Source organism: Alosa alosa, chromosome 11 (assembly GCF_017589495.1).
Source record: "Alosa alosa isolate M-15738 ecotype Scorff River chromosome 11, AALO_Geno_1.1, whole genome shotgun sequence".
Lineage (NCBI taxonomy): Eukaryota > Metazoa > Chordata > Actinopteri > Clupeiformes > Clupeidae > Alosa > Alosa alosa.
The window spans coordinates 20,432,690-20,446,274 of record NC_063199.1 but is presented as its reverse complement, the minus strand read 5'-3'; the positions used below and the strand labels follow the sequence as shown (position 1 = coordinate 20,446,274).

The 13,585-nt window shown below is 42.4% G+C and overlaps 1 protein-coding gene across 1 annotated transcript; it reads right to left on the bottom strand.

Moving 5' to 3' along the window:
* Positions 1 to 1,041: 1,041 nt before the first annotated feature.
* LOC125303896 lies at positions 1,042 to 2,084 on the bottom strand. Its single transcript, XM_048257852.1, has 2 exons — positions 1,422 to 2,084; positions 1,042 to 1,253 (listed from the first exon to the last, which is right to left on the bottom strand). The coding sequence occupies exons 1-2, from the start codon at positions 2,053 to 2,055 to the stop codon at positions 1,108 to 1,110; spliced, it is 780 nt and encodes a 259-aa protein (XP_048113809.1). The 5' UTR covers positions 2,056 to 2,084; the 3' UTR covers positions 1,042 to 1,107.
* Between the last annotated feature and the right edge of the window lie 11,501 nt (positions 2,085 to 13,585).

Here is a 13,585-nt window from a genome sequence, read left to right as displayed (position 1 = left end):
AGGAGTATGCCAAAGCCTTTACTGGTCTAAGGCATTGGTTCCCAAAGACTGGGTCGCAGGAGATTTTATTTGGGTCGCCAGCACAATTTATGTTGTGTAATAGGCCTACCATTAAGCCAGGAAAGCTAACAGTTTTCTATTAGGATCTAGTTTGTTAACTACAGTCACGGCACAACAGTATGTGCAATTTTGCATTTAGAATAGCTCTGAAACTGGGGGGGCGAACGCGTCACAGAGGGGACAGCGTGGACATCTCACTCACAAAATGAAACATTTCTGTGGGGCGCCTGCCATGGACCTTGCAGTTGCAAAATGCAAGGGACATGAATCAGCCTTTTTGACCAAACATTAACGGACACCATCTCTTTAGCTTGACCGATTAAAATCTAGTTACCAAAAAAAAAAAAGTAAAGGTTAGCTTCAATGTTACCGTTATTTCCCAACTATTAGCTGAGGTTTATACATTGATTTTGCAAAATTTCTTCAGCTATGAGGTTAATACACGGGGGAAGTTAATATGGTTAATAAGGTTTTGTTTTTTTAAACTTGCATAAAACACTGTCCTGCGGTTTATACACAGTACAGCTAATACACAGGAAATTACTGTCAATGTACTTTTCATAAAACAAATAAAAAACATAGCGGGATCATACGTCCCCACCTGGTCCTACGGTCATTAGGTTGCAGAATTATATTTGAATTATATTTATTAGCAGCTTTTGTAGTTCCTTTTTGGTCTTCTTTTTGTTTTTGTTTTTAGTTTCATCCATGTCCTCATCAGTGTTTAAAAAGTCGTAAAGTTATATTCTCCATTCTAGAGGTTGAATTTGGTTAAGATGATGTTCAGTAATAATTCATTCTGTAATAATTTAGCATTTTTGCATACTGGACTTGAATCTTAACAGATAATACATTTTATAAAACAAATAAAAGCATAGAGGGATCATACGTTCCCATCTGGTCCTACAAGTCATTAGGTTGCAGAATTATATTTGAGAAATGAATAGAGGAGAAACAGTGAAGATCACCAAAAGTCTGGCTTCTGGTTTTGGTTTTATTGATTGTTGGTAATGGTCCTTGTCCTTGTCAGCCGTCTGCTGCTGTGTCCTACCACACAAAACCTCCTCCCAGGGATGGAGCTATTGTGAATTTGTAGGGCACTCCAGAAACAGGCCTCCCGTTCCTCCTCCTCTTTCCTGTCTCCAGCGTCTGGCCTCCATGCTCTCTGTTTCTCTTCCTTTTCATTTCTCTTTCTGAAATTAAACAAATTGGAGGAGCATTTTATTAAAATTAACTGCTCAACCATTTTTATGTTCTATATGTTAGCTCACTTTTTACATAGCCCACTTATTGCTCAAGTTGGGTTTTGGTGATGCAAGGCTACTTCTTACACCCAATGTGAGCAGATATATTCTACTTACCCAGAGTCGAGACCACTTTAAACAGGAGACTGTCGAGCACGGCATCTTCTCGTTCATATCTCTCTGATACTTCCAACTGTTTATCCAAGAATGTGTCCAGATCATCTAGGACATTTAGGACATCTTCAGGGATATCCACGGGCATAGTGATCAGTGATTTCTCTTCGTAAACTTGGTTGTCCAGGTCAGTTTTGCCGTGCTCAGCCTCCTTCAGCTCATTTATTAGGAACCTTTGTAGTTCAATTTTTCTCTTCATTTTGTTTTTCTTTGTAGTCTCATCCATGTCCTCATCACTGTAAATTCTCAAAGCCTCCAGTTCATTCAGAGCAGATAGGACATGTTCGGGGATATCCATGGGCATAGTGAACCCGTCTTCGTAAGCCCTGTTGTCCAGTCTTTTTTTGTCGTGCTCAATCTTCTTCAGCTCCTTTATGAGGAGCTTTTGTAATTCCTTTTTGATCTTCTTTTTGTTTTTCTTTTTAGTCTCATCCCAGTGCCCATCAATGTTCACTCCCAAAGCTTCCAGTTCTCTTTTTAGCTCTACCAGTCCGTATTTTTTGACACATTTCTTAATTTTTTTGCCTTCATCCTGCCGTGCTGCCAGGCAGCAGGCTAAGAACCAGCAGAACTGCATTTAAATAAGATTGCCAGAAATCACAGTTTGAACATCAAATTATCCACAAATCTGAAACCAGCCAACTACACACTCAACTCAAGCAAAAGTGAACAAAAAATTCCAGTGTATCCTATGCTATGTTCTATGGCATCATGTTGTTGCCTAGCCACCTTTGTGATCCCATACGGAATGGTTTGATGCAAGACTATTGTTAGTTAGCATCATTCAATGGAATCTTTGGAATCATTGAGTCTCTCTTGACTCTTTTATACAAGGATACAAGGAAGTCTATTGCATATAGTTACTGGAAGTAAGAAATGCAGTGAAATTATGTCTGGTGTCAGCCTATTTGTGCAAAGTGGGGGGGTAAAAAGTGCAGTAGAAGAGGGGTTTAGTAGATTAAGGCCTAGTCCACACGTACCAAACCCATCTTTTTTTTCCTCCGTCTTCCCTGGAACCGTATCAAGAATATTTGCGTCCAAACGGATCCATCTCAACACGACCCAACACGTTACTTCATACCCCAGGCCTATAGGTGGCACTGTGTCTTTACAGAAATTCACCAAAACTTGCAAAAACTTGCACTTTAAAACAGACAGGCTAACAGTATTTTATAGTATTTTACAAATGGTTTTTAGTGCAAGGAAACCAGAATTGTTTGTGTGGACTGATGGTGAACTGTCAACTGTAAAACTAATAAACTTTATTTTACGGTTTGTGAAGGGTGCAGTCCCAGAATTGTTTTTATTTGGAACTAAACTGTAAAACTAGGTAGGCCTACTAATCACCTTTCACTTTCTTTGGTTGTAGGATAGTCCGTGATTCACATTAGTTTTGGCTATCACCGCAATTAGGCTACTAAACGCAAGGCTTACCCAAGTTCTAGGCTATTCTGTCGCCACATTTATAATATTGCTATAAAACCTTCGTTTCGCATTCAGTGTGCTACCATCGGGCTTAACGTGAGTTCTAAAGCGCCTTTGTATGCTTATATCTGATTTCACTTTCGACTGTGAATGCATGTATATATGTTGTAAGACATGTAAAATAAATGAATGACACTGGCACTACGCACAAATTAATGTAGCCTAAACTTACACCGCACTTTCCTAATAACTTAAGTTCTCTCGCGTCACTGACAGTATATAGCTAGAATGCATAAAAAAACAGTGTTCAGTCCACCAAGTCATAAGCTATCGGCGCTGCGCAGCATCAGTTGTGATATTTATCTTAACGGAGTGTAATCGTAGGGAATGTCACGTATGAAAACTAGTATTGTAAGGCAATACTATAAGTGCAAGTCCAGGGCAGCTGAGGTGTGGCGATGACATCATCGATAAGCAGGAGGATGTGGGTTTAAGCTGTCTAAACGAACTCAATCGGCTACGGTTTCAGATTTCTCCACTCTGGGACCAGGTTTCAGAAAAGTGCGGTTTCGGCAGTGCGTTTACAGGATTCGCTTTGGGCGCCGCCAAGACGAAGCAAAACCTCTGGTTTTAACCTAAAAAGCGCCTCCGTGTGGACAGGCCCTAAGTGGCAAGGGCTGCATAAGAAAGGTGGGGAGGGGGGGGGAGGGCGGCCACCAACAAGGAGCACCCAAGAGCAACAGGGGCAAGGAAAAACTCCTTACTAACTCCTAAACTTCCTTACCAAGGAAGAAACCTTGGGCAGATCCACGGCTCAAGGGGCTAACCCAACTGCCAGGGGTCTTGGTGTGTGTGTTGGGGGGATGACAGGGGAGATGGGATAGTGTGCTGTGTATGTGGGGAGAGGGCAGTGTGCATTATGTGTGTTGGAGAAGCTTCCTCATGAGACAATGTGCTGTGTATTGGGGGGCAGTGTGCAGCAAGTAGAGGAGGCTTACTGTAGCAAGCAGTGTGCTGTATGTATGTGAGGTGTGTTTTTTTTTGTGTGTGTGATGGGGTGAACAAGAAAAAAAAGAACAGAACAATTCCGCTCTTCAATCATCATTTTTCTTGTTGACAATAAATCATGGTTAGATTCTATCAAAGAAAAAAACCCATCCACCAAAATGTTAAGTAATATTGCCCAAAGATAGGGAGTGGAAATTCTGAGCAGTGACAACTCTCAACATGCATAAAACCCATGACCAGCATGGAATTGCACATCCTTGCTTTTGACATTGTTGTGATGCTCCTCAATTCTATAGTTCCACTGCAAAGATACAGTTGTGCCAACAACAATAAAATATAATATTATGGCATAAATTACATTTGGTAAGAAAATAAATATCAATAGAATACCATAAGCGCATTTAAATATGTTCTTGGTTGTTTAACATGGGGTTAGCCTTAGATCAGTTTCTCAGTAAATCCAACAGTAATGGCTTACTGTGGGGGAATCAAACACAAATGAATGCATCCACTTAATGCAGTAAAGTGCTCTATGTTGATGTAGCTTCACATTACTATATTCTTCAGATGTTCTGCAGATTTAGATGCTATATTTGAGATAGTAATCTTGTTCATCTGTGCTTGAAGGCTGCATTAATACATTACTTGATTGTTTTTGTAAATGGGAAGACTGCAGCAGAAGTGTGCATAATGACAAAAGTGAGAAACTGCATTCTGAGAATGTGTGTGTGTATGTTTGTGTGTGTGTGCGTGTGTGTGTGTGTGTGTGTGTGTGGAGGTGACCTCATGTATGTATGCATCTTATGGAGGCCTATGCCATCACAACGCCTTCCTCAGAGTTAGGGACTCTCCTCGATGGAGCGCTTCTTGGCGAACAGGTGAGTGGGGTCGCGGGTGCGCAGGCTGGGCTGGATCTTGAACATGGGGGCCATGGCCCAGCGGTAGCCTCCACGCCGGCGTGGCCCCGGCGACACGCCGGAGGGGCAGGACTTGGTCTGCAGCAGCTGGAAGAGGATGTACATGTCGGGGGGAGCGGGACATCAGGCCGGGCGCCAAGTCGCCACGGTGTCCTCGTCGCACTCCATTAAGCTTTGCAGGAGAGTGCTGTAATACCTACGACAAACGCAATACAGAAATGCAATCATGTATGACGTGTTTTTTGTAACACTGTTTCCCAATTTATCACACCAATGTGTAGTATTATTGAAGAGACCCCAAAATCACTACTCTTTGTGATGAATGTAACATTAACTGCAGTGTTTTTAAATTTGTGGAGAAACTATTGTTTTATGTAACTCCTACTGAGGAAAAAAAGGATCTCAGGTGAAGAAGTACCTGTTAGGGAAATGGGGGGTGGGGGGCAGAAAGGCTAGGCAATCAAGGACATTGGTAGATGGAGGAGAAATCAAAAATAATAAATAAAAAGTTCTATGGAGATGTGCAAAAGTTGGAGAAAGTCAGATATGTGTGTGTGTGTGTGTGTGTGTGTGTTTTGACTTGTGATGAAATAAGAAAATAAATAACGTGTGATGAAATAAGGTCTGTAGCATAGGGTGAGGTGTAAAAGTGCTAAAAGTCTTGTAGGTGTGGGGGTTCTCTCAGTTCTGGCTTTGTGACTACATAGGTTCAGAGTTCGTGGCTTCTTGATTTCAGCTGGTAGGAATAATCCATTGTTAGGATGAGAAGAGTCCTTCAGAATCTTTTGGGCTTTTAGGAGTACTCTTCTGGAATAGATATCTTGTAGAGCAGGGAGTTGAGTTCTTATAGTACGTTCAGCTGAGCGCACTACTCTCTGCAGAGTACTACAATCTCTAACTGTGGAGTTCCCATACCAGGTGATGATGCTACCAGTTAGAACACTCTCAACCGCTGAAGTGTAGAAGGCCTTCATGATGGATGTAGAAACTTTGAATTTCCTTAGCTGACGAAGGAAGTAGAGTCGTTGTCTGGACTTTTTTCATTATGTAGTTATCCTCATATCCATTTATTTACTGGACCGTTTTTTTATTTATTTATTTAGCATATTTCATACAAAGTGCTTTATTATATATAAGAAAATAAAAGGATAATTCAAATTTGAATAGAAAATATAGGCATTGCCATCTGAACCATAATGGAACGGTTAGTTAGAAGTCATTAGGTTGCTGAATTATGTTTGTTTGTGGATCGATGAAAGGTGGTAAATAATAACATATACAAATAATTTAGTCATTTGTATGTGATTGGGATGATGGAAATTCCTTCATATTTAGTATCAAAATACTTCAGTGTTTTGTATTTTTGTATTTTTAAAATACTTTTTGAAACATAGCATGATGAGATCATGCACTGTAAGAAATGAAAAGTCAGGGCTGTCCAATTTGTTTACAGTTACATAAAACAGTCTTGTTTTGAACGAAACACAACCTTATTGTATTCAAATAGTAATTTCAATTGAGTAACCAATGTCAGTAACAAAGGGGTCAGCATATTTGATTATGGAATGCCTTGTCAGGTAGAAAGTCTGTTGCTGTCAGACATTTTCTACTTAATCAACTCACCCAGTGGACCTGCATTTTGACAGTCATATTCAAATTTGCAGTGGTCTCTTAATTTTGAATATAACCGTCAACCCATTTGAATCTCACTCAGCAACTGTAGGATGACCTCAGAAAACTGTGCAGTGGTCTCTTCATTTTTTTCCAGAGGTATATGTTGCACCGACATTTGGCTGCACACATGTATGGTTATGGTTGGTTATGGGATTTGGCAGACGCCTTTGTCCAAAGCGAAAAGTAAGTAAAAAAGTAAGTGAAAATGTAGACCAAGATGAGCTAAAAAATATATATCTAATAGGTTGGCAGGTCTGTATATTGCTGTGCTTTGTAGCTCAAATGTTATTCTATTACTGTAAATCTCTTTGGATAAACGGGTCTGCAAAATGAATAAATGTAATGTAAATGTCATATATTCAGCACACACATTATCGTTTGGCTATTGCGCAAAAGCCTCTATAGTTCCATTCTTACAACAGCCTGTCACAAAATACCTTACGCGCTGATGATGCTCAAAATGCAACACAACTGTGCTCAAAGCAGGATGAGAAAAAGCTGAGGTTGTGTGTTTGTACAAAACCTTTTACAGCTTTGAAAATATTTAACATTGTTTCATGTGTAATTGAGATTGCAGAATTGTGCAGGGATGGAGTGGGGCCACTTTTCAGCCCAGGAGTTTCACGCCCAAAACCGGACCACTTTTTTAGTGGTAGTGGAAATTAGATAAATAAAGCAACATTTCAGCTCTTACTATCCTGTAGTTTTTATTATAGGCTACCAATATTCCACAAGGATAGGTTGATAAGTTAACAAAATCAGGAAGGAAGAAATAAAGCATTTGAAATGTATCCCACAATTCCACTAAGAGGCATATTGAACTATTGTTTACATGTTTTTTTCTGCATGGGTCAGCTATCACGTTGTTGTTTGGTGATTTGCTCCTTTACTACACCCACTTCTGAGCAAACAAGGCATATAGGTTGATCACGTAGCTACTGCTGTCATATACTGTTCTTTCTTACATAAAATAACTTTAATTCATATGGTTAACACTATTATCCTTCCTACTTGTCCCTGTAGTCATAGCTAATTTCGGGCTGATCATTTTCAGCGGGGGACTGGCTGATCTGCTGCTCAGAGGCTACTTTTTATTTTAGGCCTAGGCTACTGCATACAGATCAAGCTTGAGTTTTGTTATCAATATTTGCATACTATGAAGTCTATGAATCACCATATTGGATGATACAAAAAGTCTAATATTTTAATTAATTTAATATGTTGCTTGTGAATACAGTAGGTTGACAACGCTACAACGTCCAGTATTATCCCAATAATTACACGGCTATCACGGCACACATACACACTTTCTATGGTTTGGTCAACAGTTACTCTAATATAGTGCTACTACGTAAGGTGTAACTCAGATTCTGACCAGCAGATGGAGCCTTTATTCTCCCACAAGATCTCTGGGAATCTTTTGTCATCTGTTCCAGAGCAGGAGCATAGCTGCAGACGTTTTGGATATAAACCACACATCTGTAACAAGCAATAGTGCCAAACATGCAATATAATGTATCCAACCACTGAAAAATGTAATATACTTCAATGCATCTCCAAAGTATTTGATTGTTCCCATATCTCAATTAAAGCATACCACAGGATGTCCCGAATGTAATGATGGCATGGGAGAGTATTATAAAGCCAGTGCCAGGCAAAATGCATCATTCTGCTTTCAAGTCCAATTTAATTTTATTTCTTTGGGAATGTCTAATAAATCGTCTAAAATCATCTAATAACTCTAGTAACCCAGGGTACAATAGACCCCTAAAGAGAATCCCAGGCTCCTTTAGAACATAGCCAGCAGCTGATAAGTCTGTCTCCCAGGTGACAGGACTCCCAGGTGAGAAGCCAGTCCTGACTGTACTGGCCTATTCTAGAGCTCAGATGAAGACTGTGAGTGACAGTTGCGTGTGATAGAGACTAAGAGACCTGTGCGAATCTGAGTGGTTTACTCTGCAAACTTCTGTCATTTGTGTTGAGGAAAAGTAAGGTGAGTGGTTTTGGATAGATAGATAGATAGATAGATAGATAGATAGATAGATACTTTATTGACCCCCTAGGGGAAATGTAAGGTCCCAGTAGCTGAAGACATCACACACATACACTATAACATGAACAGGATGATAAAAAAATAACAAATTCACATTAACAAGGACAGTAAAAGATACTAAATCAAGGATCCACATGAATGTACTAAGGATGTATAATCATGAGGCACTTGCAGTGACGGGGCAGGGACTGACCCTGTGTTTCAGTATGCAGTGGTGCTCTTTGAGGTGTGTGTCATGGTGGTAGTGCAAATAAGTCCAACAGTGCAACAGCGCAGGGACTAGTCTAGAGACCAGCAATAAATATGGACAATATAAGAGACCAGCATTAAATATGGACAGTGTAAGAATAAAAAGTAAGCATATTAATATAAGAATAGTAATTTTAAGTATAGTAATATAAGCATAGAAAATGTTAAGCATAGTAATATAACAGTTATAGTATAATTATATGGACAATATACTCGAAAAATGTAAACATAGTAATATAAGAATTATAGCAGCAATGCAAGGATAGGTTGAGGTATTAAGGTTTGATGTACTGTAATAGGGTATCAGCCATTGGTCAAATATGAAGTTAGACCACAGTCCGGACTAGGGGATGAAGGGAGGTGTTGTGCAAGTGGGCTAATATAGCCAGTAAAACAGTGTAGACAGTGGACAGCCAGTACAGTCAGAGGACCTGGAAGTGTAGAGGAAGGTGTAGAGACACACAAGATGAGATGAAGAAGAGATGATTTTATCCAAAGCGATGCATGCAATGACTATGTTCTTCCTCCTGTGAGCACAGCCTTTAAGCATCAGCATACAGCCCTCGTGACAGAGTGATGAGGAGCTGGCAGAGAGAGGAGGATGTGGCAGAGAGGGGAGGAGATGGAGGGCAGGAGGTAGTAGAGAGGGGAGGAGGTGGAGGGCAGGAGGTAGTAGAGAGGGGTGGAGGTGGAGGGCAGGAGGTAGTAGAGAGGGGAGGAGGTAGTAGACAGGGGAGGAGGTGGAGGGCAGGAGGTAGTAGAGAGGGGAGGAGGTGGAGGGCAGGAGGTAGTAGAGAGGGGAGGAGGGGGTGGCAGTAGATTATCTCAGCCCTGAAACATCATCTTCCTTTGGATAAAGATATATTGATTGTGCCCAGGTGACCTGTGTTTTATAAATGTGATTATCAGACCTTAATGATCCTGTTCTCTTCCCACCCCCTGCACACACACACTCTTTAATGATTCCAGCTGTACCTGGCCCATTGAAGAAGCTTTTCTTCTTTCTTTGAATTGGGCGCTGGGGTGGCTGGGGCATCTGGCTCCTGTTTGTGAGTGACAGGTCTGATTTATTACCCCCCCCGGGTGGGGCCTCTGGCTCCTTTTTGTGAGTGACAGGTCTGATTTATAACCTCCCACCCCGCCCACCCCCGGCCTGCTACACCCCCAGCAACTCCACACATCCAAATCAAATGATTATTGGCTTCTCATGAACAGCTCATCTCTCAGAATGCGGTGAAGGTGTAACAGAGGAAGGGAAAGCAACCAATGGAGTTGAACTGGTGATCAGGACAGGTCAGGACACAAACACTTGTATTTCTGGTTCAGTCTGACAGAGAGACAGTCACAGTCACAGAGGATCTCATGTGAGAGCGTAATATACCCACACTGACCAGTGCTCCTGACTCCCCGGGTAAATCCCACTGCTAAAGCGTGATGTGTTTGAGTGTCATGGATAATCAGGAGTTACTGTGGTGACATGTGAGCTGCTCCACTGAAGCCGCAGGTTATTTCATAGAACAAAAGCGGTCAGGCTACACCTGCTGCCACATCAAACAGACGTCCGCGTGCAGCAGCAGCACAGCGTCATTAGGCAGCCCAGAGCCCTGTCCCGGCCGAGCCCAGCCTCAAAGGGACCTCACAGCCACACATGAAAGGCTCGCATGAAAGCTGACCAGCCCACCGCAGCTCTGCTTTCCTGAAACTCTGGTCTGCACCGCGGGCAGACACGGCCACACACTCTGGCACACGGCCACACACTCAGACACGGCCACACACTCAGGCTCGTGCACACACTCAGGCACACAGGCACATACTCAGCCACACCACGGGCACATACTCAGCCACACCACGGGCACATACTCAGCCACACCACGGGCACATACTCAGGCACACGGGTACATACTTGGGCACACGGGCACACACTCAGACACATGGACACACACTCAGGCTCAGACACGGATACGCCCTGTCTCGGGCACGGATACGACCTGTCTCTGAGAGCAGGCTGGCCTCGGCCGTACAGCTGGGGAGGTGGCTGTGAGTTCAATATGTGTCATATTGCATTGTGCTCCTGCAGCTCAACCTGCATAGCGGAATGAGGTGTCATCTCCACAAGCATGGTTTTGGTGCCTTGGGATAAAATAATAGAGATGTGTATAGACCACTGGTTCTCAAACTGTGGTACGGGTATTTGGCCATTTGTTTTCTGAGGTGGTACATGCTGTGAAAAGTTTGAGAACCACTGATCTAGATTGTTTGATTTGTATAACCAGTATTTGAATTGTATGGCTAAACGGTTTGAGTTGTATGGCTTAACTGTTAAAATTGCATTGCTAAGCTCTTAGAACTCTTAGAACTGTTTTTTAACAACTGTATAAGCTGTTAAAACTCTATTGCTAGAATTGTATTGCTAAGCTGTTAGAACTGTATTGCTAAACTGTTAGAACTGTATTGCTAAGCTGTTAGAATTGTACCGCTACAGTCCCTTTGGCTCCAGTTACAGGACACTGTCCAAGGCTCCAAGACAGGAAGACAAAAGCTGGAACCTTTATAAGAAAACTGTACTTACAGAAATGTCCAGAAACCAAGGCCACAGGGGACAGGAACAGGAACCCTTCTGTGAGGGCTATGCTTACAGGAACTTCTGTGCAGTCTTCAGGGCTCCGCGACTTGGGGCCGGAGTCAGAGTGTATCTCAGTGACTCATTTCTGCTCTCCATTGTAGTTCCAGAATAGCTGAGAGGATGAGTCAGTGGGCGGCCGGAGCAGAGACCGGAAATCGGGAATTGGGAATCAGCCCACACTGAAGCAATGGGGAATCTGGAATCACTGAAGCGATGGGGAATCAGGAATCATCTCCACATGGATTACTATTGAATTGGGAATAGTGTCCCACTGAAGCTGAATGCAAGTTGTTTAATAAATAGGAAGAGCATGTAGCCAGACTGATTTTGATTTTGAGCTTGGCATTGCAATAGCTTATCCTTCGTCCCTACTTGACTCTCAAGGCCAATTTATAGTTCAGATGACAAGTGTCGCTCAACAAAATATGAACATCTTTGTCTGGCTGTCCTATTGACAAAAGCAGGAACCATGTGACATGGCCAGAGGCGTAACACAGTGCTCCAAAAAGCAGCCTGTTCTGCGGGCTCCTGAGGGGAAGTGAAGAGTGTGGAGTTATTTCAGCCGTCAGAAAGTTGAGCTCTTTTCTCTTCTAGGTGCTGGAAAGGCTGAGTATGTTGGAGGTTTTGGGGCTGAGTGGCTCACTGTTCTGTGCCATGCTCGAGGTCAGCTTCTGCTAGCGTTGAGTGTTACACCACACACGGCTCTGCCTCTGCACCAGTGCTGCTTTAGTGGAGTGTGTATGAGGCGCACACTCTCACACTTTATGTAAGGTCTGACGTCTGTAAGAGTACTACTGTAGTACAGCTAAAGGGTACTCTGTGTGTGTTCTTTATGTAAGGCATGGTGTGTGTTGAAGAACTACTGTAGGTTACTGTGTGTGTGTGTGTTCTTTATGTAAGGCATGCTGTATTGGAGCGCTACTGTGTGTGTGTGTGTGTGTGTGTTCTTTATGAAAGGCATGATGTGTTGGAGTGCTAGTGTAGGCTACTGTGTGTGTGTATGTGTGTGTTCATGGCATGATGTGTTGGAGTGCTACTGTAGGCTACTGTGTGTGTTCTTTATGTAAAGCATGGTGTGTTGGAGTGCTACTGTAGGCTACTGTGTGTGCGAGTGTGTGTGTGTTCTTTATGTAAGGCATGATGTGTTGGAGTGCTACTGTAGGCTACTGTGTGTGTGTGTGTGTGTGTGTGTGTGAGTGTGTGTTTTATGTAAGGCATGGTGTGTTGGAGTGCTACTGTAGGCTGTGTGTGCGCACGTTCTTAGGGCATGATGTGTTGGAGTGCTACTGTAGGCTACTGTGTGTGTGTGTGTTCTTTATGTAAGGCATGGTGTGTTGGAGTGCTTCTGTAGGCTACTGTGTGTGTGTGTGTGTGTGTGTGTTTGTGTTTGTGTTCTTTATGTAAAGCCTAGAGAACATCAGCAGCAGTAAAAGCAGCCGACTCCGGAGCTGCCCACACACATGCACACACACACACGTGGTCGCTGCTCCTCTTCAACGTCACGGGTTTCCATCTGCGCTTCTCACCCAGTTCGGCTCTGGGCCGGTAGGCATGCAGGAGCAGGAGCCGGAGCAGCAGCGTGTGAAAAGTCTGTGCACCTGCAGAAAAGATTTGTGACTGTAGGACAACTTTTTGTACGTAGAATATTGATTTGTAATTGTAGAATATATTTGTAATGGTAAAATATTTTTAACTGTACAGTAGGATGATTTGTAGCTGTAAAACCGTTCCGTACCCATAGAATAGATTTGTGTGATTTGTGTCAGTGTATGGCATATTTGTGATATTGACAATTACTTGTACAGATCATTTTTACAGTTACAAATAATTTCTACAGTTTCAAAACGTGATACACACGTACAAAACTTTTGAGTCTAATCTTCTTCCATAAAAAGGCCAATAGTTTAAAAGTGTTTAAGAAGTAATAATTAAAACACATAAAAATGCCAACATTCTATGCTAGACAACATAGAATGATTGTCAACATAGAATGATCGGTATTGTCAAGCACCAAGTGAACAGCAGCACTCTGGAGAATCTTGAAATAGTCCCAAACTGTGCAGACATACACATATTTCCTGTCAGGGCCAAAATGCCCGACCACAGGGCTCGATGGTCCCCCTCGTGGAGTATTAACACCCAAGTCTAGATTTAAAAC

Excerpts from the sequence above, each read along its gene's own strand:
- LOC125303896 (XM_048257852.1), bottom strand. The coding sequence starts at position 2,055 with ATGCAGTTCTGCTGGTTCTTAGCCTGCTGCCTGGCAGCACGGCAGGAT. Across the intron at positions 1,254-1,421 it reads TAAAGTGGTCTCGACTCTGG|AAAGAGAAATGAAAAGGAAG; the intron begins GTAAGTAGAATA and ends GTTTAATTTCAG.